At 43.5% G+C, this 17,145-nt stretch overlaps 1 protein-coding gene across 1 annotated transcript in view; it reads right to left on the bottom strand.

The window, feature by feature from the left end:
- LOC123753090 (adipokinetic hormone/corazonin-related peptide receptor variant I) overlaps positions 1-17,145 on the bottom strand; it is a gene marked incomplete at its 5' end in the record, with an annotated part of 83,073 nt that overhangs the window by 4,773 nt on the left and 61,155 nt on the right. Inside the window, 2 exons of the mRNA XM_069322389.1 lie at positions 3,361-3,437; positions 16,825-17,090. Of these exons, the coding sequence (XP_069178490.1) occupies positions 3,361-3,437; positions 16,825-17,090 (343 nt within the window). The remainder of the gene's footprint in view (positions 1-3,360; positions 3,438-16,824; positions 17,091-17,145) is intronic.

Genomic DNA, 17,145 nt, shown 5'->3' with positions numbered 1-17,145 from the left:
ACATTGACGACCCATGGATAAGTTGATGAGTGACGAAAGCAACCATAACTGGATAATATTTCCGCCTTTGTTTAGCATCGTTGTTCGTCTCTAATCCAAAGAGAATCTGGGGCAAGTTCGAAGCATCTGTTGAGACGTCTCACCAGACCTGCTAACGTGTCGTCAGACCCTCCGTGTCGTCGCTAGTGCGCGCGGGAATTCTGATTGTTCGGTCTGATTGTCTGGTCCTGCCCAGGAGAGGAGACTGGGTATTCCTCGCTGCCGTGTAAAGGAGGAAATGTATATGTTTATCTCTTAGAATGTTCGGTAATGCGTTTATTGCTTGTGTGATGTGTGTCTATGTATGTATTAACACGTTGTACTGAACGGGGTGAGAATAGCTTGAGCTACCCTCATCCCTTTGTGTGTATTTTACTTCAATAAACTTATTTCAATTTCAATTCAATCTCGCTGCCCCCTTCCCTCCCTATCCCAGAAGACACCCTCTCTCTCTCTCTCTCTCCTGAGCTCAGCAGTGGTGTAGAGAGTTAACGACTTGCTCTGTTGGAACTCATTATCTTCAGCACCATCATCGTCTTCACCATCAAATTTATCATCATCATCAACGTCTTTACCATTAATGTTATTATCACCATCACCCTCATCATCATCTTCAAGCTCACCATCTTCTTCATTACCACCTTTAATGACACCATCTTGACTATCACCATCCTGCTGCTGTTGGTATGGGATAGTGACCTCTTCGAGACGCTGTAGGTGACCTTTGACCTCACAGGGGGGAAGGCTGAGCGCCTTGAGTTGGGCTCTCTTCCTGATGGCAAAACACATCGAAGTGAGAGCTTTCTGATTTGTGATTGGAAGGTCTCTGTGTCTCTACGAGTGTCTTGTGACTATGTATCTGTATCTAGAGTCTATGTATCTTCGTGTCTGTGTGCTAGAGTGTCTGTTTATGGATTTAAGTGAGTATGTATTTGTCTGCGTGTCTATATAGGCATTTACAAGTAAAAAGTAAATACAAAATGGGTTGGATAGTTCAGTAAAATGAATAACATTAAACACGGGCTATCAATTGTGATTCATACATCGTATATTTGTTTATCTTGTATACTTATGTATGTTTGTGTGTGCGACCCGTTCTCTCGCCTTATACGTTATCTTGAGGTTATCTTGAGATGATTTCGGGGATTTTTAGTGTCCCCGCGGCCCGGTCCTCGACCAGGCCTCCACCCCCAGGAAGCAGCCCGTGACAGCTGACTAACACCCAGGTACCTATTTACTGCTACGTAGCGGGGTTTTTGTTACGGAATTGATAAATCCGTAAAAAATGTGACGTATTTGTGTAAACTAAAGAGCCTGAATACAGGCGTTTTCTACGCATCGGACTTGATGGGATAGATGGGTTGCTCGGGTTGGCACGTTTCTGGTTAGGTTAGCTAAACAATTTAATTTTTTAAACACCAATGAACCGGCCTGTGTGTGTATGAGTGTGTGTACTCACTTATTTGTGCTTACGGGGGTTGAGCTCAGGCTCTTTGGTCCCGCCTCTCAACTGTCAATCAACTGGTGTACAGATTACTGAGCCTATTGGGCTCAGGAGTGTGTAGATGTGTGTGTGTGTGTGTAGAAAGCAGAATTATTGCAAGAGAAGATATAACCAAGGTTTTATTCCATGACTCCTAACAAAGTTTAAGATATATATATATATATATATATATATATATATATATATATATATATATATATATATATATATATATATATTATTAAATATGACCGAAAAAGTAAGATTAATAATTCTAACACGAATTTTCTCAATCTTTCGTACATTTCTTTTCACTGCTGGTGGTAATTCAAAAATCAATTCTCCAAAATTCATTTTTATTTCTAGTCTGACGCGACACTTGAGCGCGTTTCGTAAAACTTATTACATTTTCAAAGATATATATATATATATATATATATATATATATATATATATATATATATATATATATATATATATATATATATATATATATATATATATATATATATATATATCTTTGAAAATGTATATATATATATATACATATATATATATATATATATATATATATATATATATATAATATATATATATATATATATATATATATATATATATATATATATATATATATATATATATATATATATATATATATATGAAAAACAAAAAAACTTATAAAGTTACGGAATGAATGAAAAATTAGTATCGAAAAAACTTAAAAAGAATGTTATTAAAATTTATGAATATAAAAGTCCATATATAATGAAATATAAAGAAAAAGGTAAGAGAGAGAGAGAGAGAGAGAGAGAGAGAGAGAGAGAGAGAGAGAGAGAGAGAGAGAGAGAGAGAGAGAGAGAGAGAGAGAGAGAGAGAGAGAGAGAGAGAGAAAGAGATGCGTCTACAAAATATCTTTCTTGCTCTCAAAAGAAAACACAAAAGAGTGTGCAGGAATCGCACGTGTGATATCAGTCATACAGTTATATAGCTCTTAGGATGTCACCGGTGCTCCCGAAATACTTGTGTGGTGCTCTAGAGCACAGATGATAGAGGGGCTCCCGGATCACCTGTGTGGTGCTCTAGAGCACAGATGATAGAGGGGCTCCCGGATCACCTGTGTGGTTCTCTAGAGCACAAATGATAGAGGGGCTCCCGGATCACCTGTGTGGTGCTCTACAGCACAGATGATAGAGGGGCTCCCGGAACACCTGTGTGGTGCTCTACAGCACAGATGATAGAGGGGCTCCCGGAACACCTGTGTGGTGCTCTACCTGTAAGCTCTATGGCATTTGTTCTACACCTTGATGGTTTTGTTCTAGTTACTTCACTTACATCTTGGAGTAGTTGTCATTTTGTGTGTGTGTGTCTTTCTTGTTATCTCTCTTATTCTATGTCTTCCTACGTGTCTTATTCTCACTTTGTATTTTCTCTCTCTCGCTCTAAGTCTTAATGTCTGCGATTTCTCCTGGTTGCTCCCCGTCCCCCCCTATCTGTCTGATTCTTGTCCATATGGTTAATATTATCATCAATAGTGATACAAATGCGATCACAGCCATTAAGTCTCTTGAACTACATCTCACTTTCTCAGCACATCTAGATGGAGTAACCATCTTTTTTTTTCCATTCTCCATCGTTCCCTCTCCCGTAGCTGTCTCTCACACTGACAAAGCCTTGAGCTGCTCCATCTCCCTGGCTAAGATAAGCTGTGTCTCTATAATTGTTCATTGTCTCTATAACTCAGCTTGTCCCCTCGTCTCTATACCTCAGCTTGGTCCATTGTCTCTGTAACTCAGCGTGCCCAATCGTCTCTACAACTCAGCTGGCCTCTGCCTCACCTGTAGTATGACCCCGACGACTCTCCTGTCCCTTGTAGAGTTGTTATAGGTGGTGCTGCGGGTGTGGGCCGAGGCAGCTGGTGGGAAAGACAAAAAAAACAATCAAATTCCCTTACTTGTTTTTTTTATATATTTGTAGACCTGGTCTTGGTCTTTGTTGGCTATATAATTCCATTTGTTTTCAAAATGGTTATGTTGGTGTGTGTTTATTCTATTAAATTGACTTGTTTGGGGGTGTCTATATATGCCTAGATTTGATTATTTATATTACAGTTATTCATATGAGTTTGCTTTATTCGTTTGTTAATTTTTTTAATATAAATATTTCTAGTTTTTATTGATTTATTCAAGTACTTTTATTCATTTATTCGTCGTATAATGATTTTTTTTTAGTGTTACTTATCACGTTATATTTTCTCTAAATGTAACTGATGTAATGGATAATTTGGTGCAGTGTTTGGCCAACGGTAAGTTAGGTTAGGTTAGGCTATTAGGTTTTGGGATTCTGTTTGGTAACTATTCACTCTATCCTCAGGCTATCCGTGTCGAAGCTGCGGCCTCCATCACAAAGAACATTCGTTAATGTTAACGTATTGTGCTAGTAAAAATGTTATTTCTCGGAAACTAATTACAAATTATCATGATATAGAGTATGATTTTGTGTATTATTAGGATTAGGATAGGTTTGGTTGGATTATATTAGGCCTAGGTTATGTCTAGGATTAGAATGGATTAGGTTAGGTTTAGGATAGGTTAGGTTACGGTAGGTTAGGTTGGCAATTATTTGTATTTGCTGTACATGAGATTAGTATTTACTCGATTCGAACAAATGGAGATTTAAGAGTTTTTCACTTAAAAAATTGTCTTATGATAAATTTATATTGTGAAGCACCCGACTTGAGCATATATAGCCCTTCGGTCACATGGGTGACTCAAACATTTAGACAAATACAAGTACCTGACAATAGAACCTAAACACCAAACCAAATCAAACCTAGACATAACAATACGGAAAAAATCCAATATAATATTAATTTATATATGAGAAAATTCCTTCTTTCTAATACACATTACGTTAAAATAATTGCATAGTTATTTTGGGGTTTGGCTGCGGCTTGGGCGAGCCTGAGGCTCGAATTACCTGAGGCTACGTTGTGTTATTGGTAATACTGTTGAAAGCCTTAACGAGCATTTTGGTCAATGTCTTGAGGGAAAGTTGTGGATTCTTCAAGGAAATTTGGACGAAAAATACGTTATGCTATGAGTAAATATTTCGAGCAATGTGTTTAATGATTTTTTAATGTTTAAAGAATTCTGTCTGTTAAGTTTAAGCGTCGGTGATTCTGAGTGTCTGTAAGTCAGTATAGGGGTCTGTACACCTGATTGTCTTCAGTCACACATGAATGTACTTACCTGATGGGCTTGCATGGTCGATCATCAGGCTTTTTCCAAACAATAGCAGTTCAATATACACATTTTTTTACGCTTAAAATAGTGTAAAGCTTAAATATCTTTATCTTTACACTTTCCATTTTTTTGACAACTTATGAATTACTGATTAATGCCTGTCTTTTTTTGTTAGGTGTCTGCTGTGTTACTCTCACTCGTCTTCCTTGTCTGCTCCAGTGTGGTGTGGCGTGGTACAGTGTGGTGTGGTACAGTGTGGCGTGGTGTGGTACAGTGTGGTGTGGTACAGTGTGGCGTGGTACAGTGTGGTGTGGTACAGTGTGGCGTGGTGTGGTACAGTGTGGTGTGGTGTGGTACAGTGTGGCGTGGTACAGTGTGGTGTGGTAAAGTGTGGCGTGGTACAGTGTGGTGTGGTAAAGTGTGGTGTGGTACAGTGTGGTGTGGTACAGTGTGGTGTGGTACAGTGTGGTGTGGTGTGGTACAGTGTGGCGTGGTACAGTGTGGTGTGGTAAAGTGTGGCGTGGTACAGTGTGGTGTGGTAAAGTGTGGTGTGGTACAGTGTGGTGTGGTAAAGTGTGGTGTGGTACAGTGTGGTGTGGTACAGTGTGGTGTGGTGTGGTACAGTGTGGCGTGGTACAGTGTGGTGTGGTGTGGTACAGTGTGGCGTGGTACAGTGTGGTGTGGTGTGGTACAGTGTGGCGTGGTACAGTGTGGTGTGGTGTGGTACAGTGTGGCGTGGTACAGTGTGGTGTGGTACAGTGTGGCGTGGTACAGTGTGGTGTGGTACAGTGTGGTGTGGTGTGGTACAGTGTGGTGTGGTGTGGTACAGTGTGGCGTGGTACAGTGTGGCGTGGTACAGTGTGGCGTGGTACAGTGTGGTGTGGTACAGTGTGGTGTGGTACGGTGTGGTGTGGTACAGTGTGGTGTGGTACAGTGTGGTGTGGTACAGTGTGGTGTGGTACAGTGTGGTGTGGTACAGTGTGGTGTGGTACAGTGTGGCGTGGTACAGTGTGGTGTGGTACAGTGTGGTGTGGTACAGTGTGGTGTGGTACAGTGTGGTGTGGTACAGTGTGGCGTGGTACAGTGTGGTGTGGTACAGTGTGGTGTGGTACAGTGTGGTGTGGTACAGTGTGGTGTGGTACAGTGAGGTGTGGTACAGTGTGGTGTGGTACAGTGTGGTGTGGTACAGTGTGGTGTAGTACAGTGTGGTGTGGTACAGTGTGGTGTGGTACAGTGTGGTGTGGTACAGTGTGGTGTGGTACAGTGTGGTGTGGTACAGTGTGGTGTGGTACAGTGTGGTGTGGTACAGTGTGGTGTGGTACAGTGTGGCGTGGTACAGTGTGGTGTGGTACAGTGTGGTGTGGTACAGTGTGGTGTGGTACAGTGTGGTGTGGTACAGTGTGGTGTGGTACAGTGTGGTGTGGTACAGTGTGGCGTGGTACAGTGTGGCGTGGTACAGTGTGGTGTGGTACAGTGTGGTGTGGTACAGTGTGGTGTGGTACAGTGTGGTGTGGTACAGTGTGGTGTGGTACAGTGTGGCGTGGTACAGTGTGGTGTGGTGTGGTACAGTGTGGCGTGGTACAGTGTGGTGTGGTACAGTGTGGCGTGGTACAGTGTGGTGTGGTACAGTGTGGTGTGGTGTGGTACAGTGTGGTGTGGTGTGGTACAGTGTGGCGTGGTACAGTGTGGCGTGGTACAGTGTGGCGTGGTACAGTGTGGTGTGGTACAGTGTGGTGTGGTACGGTGTGGTGTGGTACAGTGTGGTGTGGTACAGTGTGGTGTGGTACAGTGTGGTGTGGTACAGTGTGGTGTGGTACAGTGTGGTGTGGTACAGTGTGGCGTGGTACAGTGTGGTGTGGTACAGTGTGGTGTGGTACAGTGTGGTGTGGTACAGTGTGGTGTGGTACAGTGTGGTGTGGTACAGTGTGGCGTGGTACAGTGTGGTGTGGTACAGTGTGGTGTGGTACAGTGTGGTGTGGTACAGTGTGGTGTGGTACAGTGAGGTGTGGTACAGTGTGGTGTGGTACAGTGTTGTGTGGTACAGTGTGGTGTAGTACAGTGTGGTGTGGTACAGTGTGGTGTGGTACAGTGTGGTGTGGTACAGTGTGGTGTGGTACAGTGTGGTGTGGTACAGTGTGGTGTGGTACAGTGTGGTGTGGTACAGTGTGGTGTGGTACAGTGTGGCGTGGTACAGTGTGGTGTGGTACAGTGTGGTGTGGTACAGTGTGGTGTGGTACAGTGTGGTGTGGTACAGTGTGGTGTGGTACAGTGTGGTGTGGTACAGTGTGGCGTGGTACAGTGTGGCGTGGTACAGTGTGGTGTGGTACAGTGTGGTGTGGTACAGTGTGGTGTGGTACAGTGTGGTGTGGTACAGTGTGGTGTGGTACAGTGTGGCGTGGTACAGTGTGGTGTGGTACAGTGTGGTGTGGTACAGTGTGGTGTGGTACAGTGTGGCGTGGTACAGTGTGGTGTGGTACAGTGTGGCGTGGTACAGTGTGGTGTGGTACAGTGTTGTGTGGTACAGTGTTGTGTGGTACAGTGTGGCGTGGTACAGTGTGGTGTGGTACAGTGTGGTGTGGTACATGTGTGTTGGTTTTCTTCATTACGTGTAGCCCTCTGTCGATCCTCAAGCTTTTGTTACATATCTGTGCATCTTCCCATAGTTCCGTTCCAAATATTATAACTGCATTATTCTCAGTAAACACAGTGTGCAAGTTACAGACCAGGGCAAGGATTTCTCAAGCAATTACGCAACTACTTATCACCTGTCCTCCCCCTCCTTACTTTCCCTCTTCCTTCCCCTCTCCCATATTTCTCCCGCACTTCCCTTCCATTGTATGCCTTCTCTCTCGGACTCACGGAAATCCCCCTTCCCCTCCAGCCTAGGACAAATACACATTTCCATTTACATACAGAAAATCATAAATATGAGCGGGTAAACGGCGAGAGTAACATAAACACTATGGATAGCACATCCCTAATTTCATTTACAACTTCATGAAAATTACACCTGGGGGAGTTTTTTTTTTGGGGGGGTTACAGGCTATATTTAATAAACCACTTAACCGGCCTAACCGGACCAGCCTATGTCTGTTCCATATCCCTGACCATTCCCCCTGCAAAATTTGAGTGAGACTAGCCCCAAACATCTGGTCTCCAACCGTGGACAAATAGTTATTCTCGCTTAAAGTATAGATTTATATCCCACCAAACACACACCGAAACTACGACGTTGGTACAACGTTCGAACAAGTTTTAACACCTCCTAACCAGTTATAACAACCAATATAGCAAGTTGTAACAACGTTCTAACACGTCATAAACACGTTAAGCCAAGATGTAACAACTTTATTACAAGTTGTAACAAGCGGAAAATAGAGACAGTTTCGGTTTGTGTTTCCAGGGATGTGTGTGTTTTGATCTTTGAGAAGGGATTCCTAACTCTCCTTTCTCTGCTAAGCCATTACCGTCGCCTGTGTGTGTGTGTGTGTGTGTGTGTGTGTGTGTGTGTGTGTGTGTGTGTGTGTCAGTTCCTCCCATCATTCCATCTTCCTCCCCTTTTGATCGCAACTATTTCCTGAACGTTTAAACATTTATTACAACGTTTCGTAGTCCCGAATTAATTATTTCTCCTCGTTTTTCCCCTACATATTTAATCGCATTTGCCCTTGTTGCCCCTTATTTATTGTTCTATACAATGCCTCCTCCCTCGCAAAGCCAAGCATAACAAGCAAACCACCTCGTTTGAAATAAATGTTCTTTTATCTATGCTTTACAGGTGGGTTCAGGCTCTCGTTGAACACACAGGTCACTATACATTCAGACCCTCTCCAACCAATAGGTTTATGCTGCCTAATCCTTTTTTTATTTATTTAGAGATCTGTCCTGATTGGCCAATGTACATTTTATTGATTGGCCAATGTACATTTTATTGATTGGCCAGTGTACATTTTATTGATTGGCCAATGTACATTTTATTGATTGGCCAATGTACATTTTATTGATTGGCCAATGTACATTTTATTGATTGGCCAATGTACATTTTATTGATTGGCCAATGTACATTTTATTGATTGGCCAATGCACATTTTATTGCCTCTTTGTTCACGTGGGTTCGATAAATAACACTTTTGTTTTCTTAGAAAGAGAATATTTACATGATTAACAATTCTTTGATTGGAGATTTCTGTCTACATGTCGTCTCTTATACTGAGTAAAATCTTCTCCAGACAGAACGTGTTCGTGATGAGGTAGAGTACGATTGTTATTCATCAACAATCGTACTCATTGTTATTCATCAAGGCCTCACTGTCAGCGAGTCATCCACTGTGTTATTCTGCCAGTCACGTCCTGCCCTGAAGGAACGAGGTGATTACACCTCGGCGCCCGCTGCTGTTACCCTTCCTGCGAGTCGTGGAGTCGTGCTGGGTCGTTTCTGGGAGTCTCTGTGAGTCGTGCTGGTGGCTTCAGGGAGTTTCTATGAGTCGTGGAGTCGTGCTTGGTCGTTTCTGTGAGTCGCGCTGGGTCGTTTCTGGTAGTCTTTTTGAGTCGTGGAGTCATGCTAGTCGTTTCTGGTAGTCTTTGTGAGTCGTGGAGTCGCGCTGGGTCGTTTCTGGTAGTCTTTTTGAGTCGTGGAGTCATGCTAGTCGTTTCTGGTAGTCTTTGTGAGTCGTGGAGTCGCGCTGGGTCGTTTCTGGTAGTCTTTGTGAGTCGTGGAGTCGCGCTGGGTCGTTTCTGGGAGTCTTTTTGAGTCGTGGAGTCATGCTAGTCGTTTCTGGGAGCCTCATAGAGCTACCTCCTGGTAGGGGGCCTTTATTGCATTAGCAAGTCAAGACACGACCGCTGTAAGGAGAAGAGAGAGAGAGAGAGAGAGAGAGAGAGAGAGAGAGAGAGAGAGAGAGAGAGAGAGAGAGAGAGAGAGAGAGAGAGAGAGAGAGAGAGAGAGAGAGAGAGAGAGAGAGAGAGAGAGAGAGAGAGAGGTAAATTCATTATCCGGATAGAGCCAGTGGCAGAGCTAGAGAGTGGAGAGCTCGACACTTTGCCCCCTGTGCACACTCTTCAAAAGTGGCACCATACACCTTTTCAAACAAAACAAAAATAAATGCTTTTTTGGAGCATTAATGATGACACTGAGAACGTATATAGGAGTGTCTTTGTTTCAAAGACATGTTCAAAGAGATTTATTGAGCACTATAGTAAGAAAGAAACGAGGGGGTAGTTGTGGCGTCCTCTTAATCACCTGGCTTGAGTACATAGTCCTCCTTAATCACCCGGTTTGACCACATAGTCAGAACTTCACAATGGAAGAGGGTTGCGTGTATGGCTTAGCGATGCTCTCCCTTCAAGAGCAGGTGGCTGGACCGAGACTACTGTACTGTACTGTACTGTACTGTACTGTACTGTACAGTACTGTACTGCACTGTACTGTACTGTACTGTACTGTACTGTACTGTACTACATTGCTGTACCAAGTAATGGATAACTCTACACACGTGGAGATTTGCTGTGAGAAAATTCTAGTGTAGTGGCCTGATACACTTTCCATATCGCTCTCTATAGTTTTTATTTTTTCGACTAAAAAGAGAAAATACACTTTTTTTTCATTATATTTTGATTTTAAATACAATATATAAATGTTTGAGCTTCCTGTAAAACAGTTTTATATATGTGTGTTTTGACTTTAATATACAAGACAACAATGATGTACTTTCTTGTAGAACTGTATTTTCCTTGTGTCGCAATTTTAAATTCAAAATATAAATGTATAATGAATTCAAAAATTATTGGGTGCTCGTCGTGGTTTTTTTTTTTTTACGTGTGCCTGTTCCTGATGAGTTTTAGAGCCCGGCTGTGCCACTGGGTATACAGAAGGGCTGTGCCACTGGGTATAGAGAAGGGCTGTGCCACTGGGTAGAGAGGAGCTGTGCCACTGGGTAGAGAGGGGCTGTGCCACTGGGTAGAGAGGGGCTGTGCCACTGGGTAGAGAGAGGCTGTGCCACTGGGTAGAGAGGGACTGTGCCACTGGGTAGAGAGGGGCTGTGTCACTGGGTAGAGAGGGGCTGTGCCACTGGGGAGAGGGGCTGTGCCACTGGGGAGAGGGGGCTGTGCCACTGGGTAGAGAGGGGCTGTGTCACTGGGTAGAGAGGGGCTGTGTCACTGGGTAGAGAGGGGCTGTGTCACTGGGTAGAGAGTGGCTGTGCCACTGGGTAGAGAGGGGCTGTGCCACTGGGTAGAGAGGCGCTGTGCCACTGGGGAGAGGGGGGCTGTGCCACTGGGTAGAGAGGGGCTGTGCCATTGGGGAGAGGGGCTGTGCCACTGGGTAGAGAGAGGCTGTGCCACTGGGGAGAGGGGGGGCTGTGCCACTGGGTAGAGAGAGGCTGTGCCACTGGGTAGAGAGAGGCTGTGCCACTGGGTAGAGAGGAGCTGTGCCACTGGGTAGAGAGGGGCTGTGTCACTGGGTAGAGAGCGGCTGTGCCACTGGGTAGAGAGGCGCTGTGTCACTGGGTAGAGAGCGGCTGTGCCACTATATTATTTTATAGCATTATTATATAGTATCAAATATAGCATTACTTTCGTTCTTATTTACTTTCAAAGTGGAGAAAGTGATGTTGATTAATGCATATTTTTGTGTTTGCTTTAGATACGTTTGGGAGGGTTGAGGTTCAACTCCTGGGCCCCGCCTTTGCACCTACTGGTCCTAAAATATCGCGTTGTTGGATAGTCTTGTGTTCCTGGTAGTAGACTCTATCCTCCATGTATGGGGGTCAGCCTCATCCTTCCTCCTCCTCCTCCTCCTTCTCCCTACCCTTGACCCTGTCCACTCTCCCTATCCCCTTTTCCTCCCCCCTTCCCATCCATACCCCCCTACTGCACGTCCCCTCGTTCTCCCCTACCTCCCTCCCCTCTACATGTCCCCCCTCCCCCGTCCATGCCATAAAATATAATATTAGGCAACAAGGAAACTACTGTATTAAGGAAATACAATTTTCCAATGATGAAAAACTCTCTGGGCATCACAACCAATATTTCACACTTGGCCAGAAGTGAATCCATGAGAATCATATAGGTGAAGGGGGGGGGGGGGGTGTCAATAATTACTAATATTTCTTAAATCATTTAACTTAGGCCTACTCCAACCAGCCTATGTCCGTCCCATACCCCAGACCTTTCCCCCTACAGATTTCAGTAAGGCTATCCCCAAGCATCTGGCCTCTCACTTTAGACAAACACACTGACGTGAAAACAGACATTCGCCCTCTTAGCATAATCATTATTTCTTTCACTTTTTTATATATTCCTTTATATATATATATATATATATATATATATATATATATATATATATATATATATATATATATATATATAGTATATTTTGGTAGCAGTCTTTCCTGTAGACATATATTATTAAATATGACCGAAAAAGTAAGATTAATAATTCTAACACGAATTTTCTCAATCTTTCGTACATTTCTTTTCACTGTTGGAGGTAAATCAAAAATCAATTCTCCAAAATTCATTTTTATTTCTAGTCTGACGCGACACGAGCGCGTTTCGTAAAACTTATTACATTTTCAAAGACTTTAGTTTACAAATACACAACTGAATAGAACTTACGCATTTCCGATTTTATATCTACATTTGAGAGAGGTGGATGGGGTGAGGTGGCATTAATAGGGTATTAATTTCGTCAACACAAGACAGAACAAGAGGTGGTATTAATAGGGTATTAATTTCATCAACACAAGACAGAACACGAAACAATGGGTATTGAATAGAAGTGATTGTAGAAAGCCTATTGGTCCATATTTCTTGATGCTTCTATATTGGAGCGGAGTCTTGAGGTGGGTAGAATATAGTTGTGCATTAATTGGCTGTTGATTGCTGGTGTTGACTTCTTGATGTGTAGTGCCTCGCAAACGTCAAGCCGCCTGCTATCGCTGTATCTATCGATGATTTCTGTGTTGTTTGCTAGGATTTCTCTGGCGATGGTTTGGTTGTGGGAAGAGGTTATATGTTCCTTAATGGAGCCCTGTTGCTTATGCATCGTTAAACGCCTAGAAAGAGATGTTGTTGTCTTGCCTATATACTGGGTTTTTTGGAGCTTACAGTCCCCAAGAGGGCATTTGAAGGCATAGACGACGTTAGTCTCTTTTAAAGCGTTCTGTTTTGTGTCTGGAGAGTTTCTCATGAGTAGGCTGGCCGTTTTTCTGGTTTTATAGTAAATCGTCAGTTGTATCCTCTGATTTTTGTCTGTAGGGATAACGTTTCTATTAACAATATCTTTCAGGACCCTTTCCTCCGTTTTATGAGCTGTGGAAAAGAAGTTCCTGTAAAATAGTCTAATAGGGGGTATAGGTGTTGTGTTAGTTGTCTCTTCAGAGGAAAGTGAAACGCCATGCAACCTCTGAAGAGACAACTAACACAACACCTATACCCCCTATTAGACTATTTTACAGGAACTTCTTTTCCACAGCTCATAAAACGGAGGAAAGGGTCCTGAAAGATATTGTTAATATAGGCAAGACAACAACATCTCTTTCTAGGCGTTTAACGATGCATAAGCAACAGGGCTCCATTAAGGAACATATAATCTCTTCCCACAACCAAACCATCGTCAGAGAAATCCTAGTAAACAAAACAGAAATCATCGATAGATACAGCGATAGCAGGCGGCTTGACGTTTGCGAGGCACTACACATCAAGAAGTCAACACCAGCAATCAACAGCCAATTAATGCACAACTATATTCTACCCACCTCAAGACTCCGCTCCAATATAGAAGCATCAAGAAATATGGACCAATAGGCTTTCTACAATCACTTCTATTCAATATCCATTGTTTCGTGTTCTGTCTTGTGTTGATGAAATTAATACCCTATTAATACCACCTCTTGTTCTGTCTTGTGTTGACGAAATTAATACCCTATTAATGCCACATCACCCCATCCACCTCTCTCAAATGTAGATATAAAATCGGAGATGCATAAGTTCTATTCAGTTGTGTATTTGTAAACTAAAGTCTTTGAAAATGTAATAAGTTTTACGAAACGCGCTCGTGTCGCGTCAGACTAGAAATAAAAATGAATTTTGGAGAATTGATTTTTGATTTACCTCCAACAGTGAAAAGAAATGTACGAAAGATTGAGAAAATTCGTGTTAGAATTATTAATCTTACTTTTTCGGTCATATATATATATTATATATATATATATATATATATATATATATATATATATATATATATATATATATATATATATATATATATATATATATATATATATATATATATATATATATAAGGACGAAACAAACTTAAAATAAAATTCAGAGGGAGGAATGTTTATCAAAAACAATTCTTCCTCACCTTACTATCTTCTCTCCTGTCCCTTCCCTCTCCTTCTCTCTCTCTTTCCCTCTTCCTTCCATCTCTTCCATCCTTCTCTTCCCGGCCTACTCCACCCCATATCCCCCTCCCTCCCTCCCTCTCTCCCTCTCTCCCTCGCTTCACAAATTACTTTGATGTGTCTGGAGGCTGTGTACTGTATCACACACACACACACACACACACACACACACACACACACACACACACACACACACACGCGCGCGCGCGCGCGCGCGCGCACACATAAAGACAGTCTATTTAACACAAGGGGAACACGCACAAGGGGACACAGGTGGAAACTGAGTGCCCAAATGAGCCACAGAGATATTAGAAAGAACTTTTTTAGTGTCAGAGTGGTTGACAAATGGAATGCATTAGGCAGTGATGTGGTGGAGGCTGACTCCATACACAGTTTCAAGTGTAGATATGATAGAGCCCAATGGGCTCAGGAATCTGTACACCTGTTGATTGAGAGGCGGGACCAAAGAGCCAGAGCTCAACCCCCGCAAGCACAACTAGGTGAGTACACACACACACGCACACACGGGAGCTCCCATCTCTAACACCAGCTCCTGGAAACACTTTTAAACACTGTGGGATGGATCTTCCAAACTGTTGTGTGTTTCAGGTGGTGTTGATGGAACCATCTGGCAGGTGGTTACACCAGCGCCACCTGCCAAATCACCAATTAACAGTCAGGTGATTTCCCTCCACATAACTTGCCAGTTAAGGTTCCCTTCATCATCACCAAATGATGATGAAACCATTTGACAGGTATTGATAGTGAGGGTGATGATAATAGTGATGATGGTGATGATAATAATGGTGTAGAGATAAGGTATATACCTCGCTGCTTTAAGGGGGGTAGACCACAAGGGTAGAGGCTGGTTTTCCTTTACAGTGCTTGACCCATTATTTAATAAGTATAGCAAACTAGGTAATCCTCTTCAAATAACCAAGTTGCATACGGAGTTGCAAATATATATGTAAACAGATAATTAGCATAATAGATAAGGGTGATGGGGTGGGGAGGGAGAGAGAGAGAGAGAGAGAGAGAGAGAGAGAGAGAGAGAGAGAGAGAGAGAGAGAGAGAGAGAGAGAGAGAGAGAGAGAGAGAGAGAGAGAGAGAGAGAGAGAGAGAGAGAGAGAGAGAGAGGGGAGAGACGTCCCTTGTCACCCAACCTTGCAGGATTTGACAGAGGGGTCAAACTATGTTCAGCACCTCCAATGATGTCAGGTCAAAGTCAGGTCAAGGTGTGTGTGTGTGTGTGTGGAGGGATGCTGGCGTTTTGGTGAAGAGAAATTTGAAATAGTTTACCAAACTCTGAGAACGTGGCATGTGAGGGGAGGGGGTGGGGGGGGTTGAATTATGGATGAGTTGTGGTGGTTGAGGGGAGGAATGTGAGAGATAAATCCCCCTCACACTGAGGTAAGACGAATCATCAAAGCTTGCCGTGGTTGTGCCTTTTCTTCACTCAGTCTAGGGGACCCTTCGTTGTCCCTTAGCTCTGGGGAACCGACTACCAACGTCTCAGTTGGACTGATAACTTGAATTTCCTCATGTTTCAAGACTTTTAAATAATGCTACCTTACTGCAGGTGCTGGTGTGTATATTACTGCTACAGCATCTACCTCTACTTCTACTAATCTACCACGGTAGACTCGTGTGGCTGTGCTGTACCCTTTTTAGAAAGATTTTCCCTGCCTTAGTTGTGATCATGAGAAGGACGTTTGGCTCCATCCCACACACACACACACACACACACACACACACACACACACACACACACACACACACACACACACACACACACACACGCACACACACACGCTACGAGGCCTAAGGGGCCTCGTAGCCTGGTGGATAGCGCGCAGGACTCGTAATTTTGTGGCGCGGGTTCGATTCCCGCACCAGGCAGAAACAAATGGGCAAAGTTTCTTTCACCCTGAATGCCCCTGTTACCTAGCAGTAAATAGGTACCTGGGAGTTAGCCAGCTGTCACGGGCTGCTTCCTGGGGTGTGTGTGTGGGGTGTGGAGAGAGAATGAGAAAAAAAAAGTAGTTAGTAAATAGTTGATTGACAGTTGAGAGGCGGGCCGAAAGAGCAAAGCTCAACCCCCGCAAACACAACTAGGTGAATACTAGGTGCATACACACACTAGACCAACCCTATCACTCTGCCTTCTCAAGACCAGTTAACGCACTCGCCATGCACTCAAACCCGCACATTCTGAGCACTAGTCGAGTGCCACTCAAAACCCCCTACCATAACTCCCTATCTGAGCATTAGTGGACGCACTCAAGGAGCACTCAAAACCCCTAGGTATTGGAACTTCCCCCAAGAAGGTCATCCATTGTAAGAATTATCCTCACTCGAAGTATACCCTTTATACTGCATTAAGTGTAAGTCACATGTTGTATTAGGTAAACCGCATGTTGTATGATATGTAGAGTGCATGTTGTATGAGGTGTAAACCCAAGTTAACTTCTTAACTTCAAGTTAACTTCTTAATGTTAAGAATGGTTGTATAAGATTGATATTTACTGTTTTAATAGCTCCTTGTGTCCTTATATAGATGATACATCAACTAACACTACTAGCAATTCAAACGGATCAAGGAAGCTATGACTACTAGCCCACGTTGCCTCTAGAAGAAGGGACTGACCTTGACAATGTCCGTTGCTCTTGTAAGAATTGACGTTAGGGGCGGGAAGAGCAGCCATGTGGGCGTGGTGCGCCGTACAACAGCACCAGCACCAGCAGCAGTAGCAGCAGAACTCCCCCGAGCGGTTCCAGAGGTCGCGGCAGCAGCTGATGGAGTAGCGGCCGTAGATGATGGGATTGACGACGGAGTTGCTGACGGCGATGATGAAGAGGAAGTCCTGGGCGTGCTTGTTCATGCTGTAGAAGGTCTTGGGGTCGATGAAGTTCCTGTAGGAGTGAGGGAGAGAGGGGAGGAGAGATCAATTACCTTCCTGAAGGAGGC

This window comes from Procambarus clarkii, chromosome 10 (genome assembly GCF_040958095.1).
Source record: "Procambarus clarkii isolate CNS0578487 chromosome 10, FALCON_Pclarkii_2.0, whole genome shotgun sequence".
In the NCBI taxonomy this organism is placed as follows: Eukaryota; Metazoa; Arthropoda; class Malacostraca; order Decapoda; family Cambaridae; genus Procambarus; species Procambarus clarkii.
Note: the sequence above shows the minus strand (reverse complement) of the source record. Positions and strands in the feature narration are given on the sequence as shown.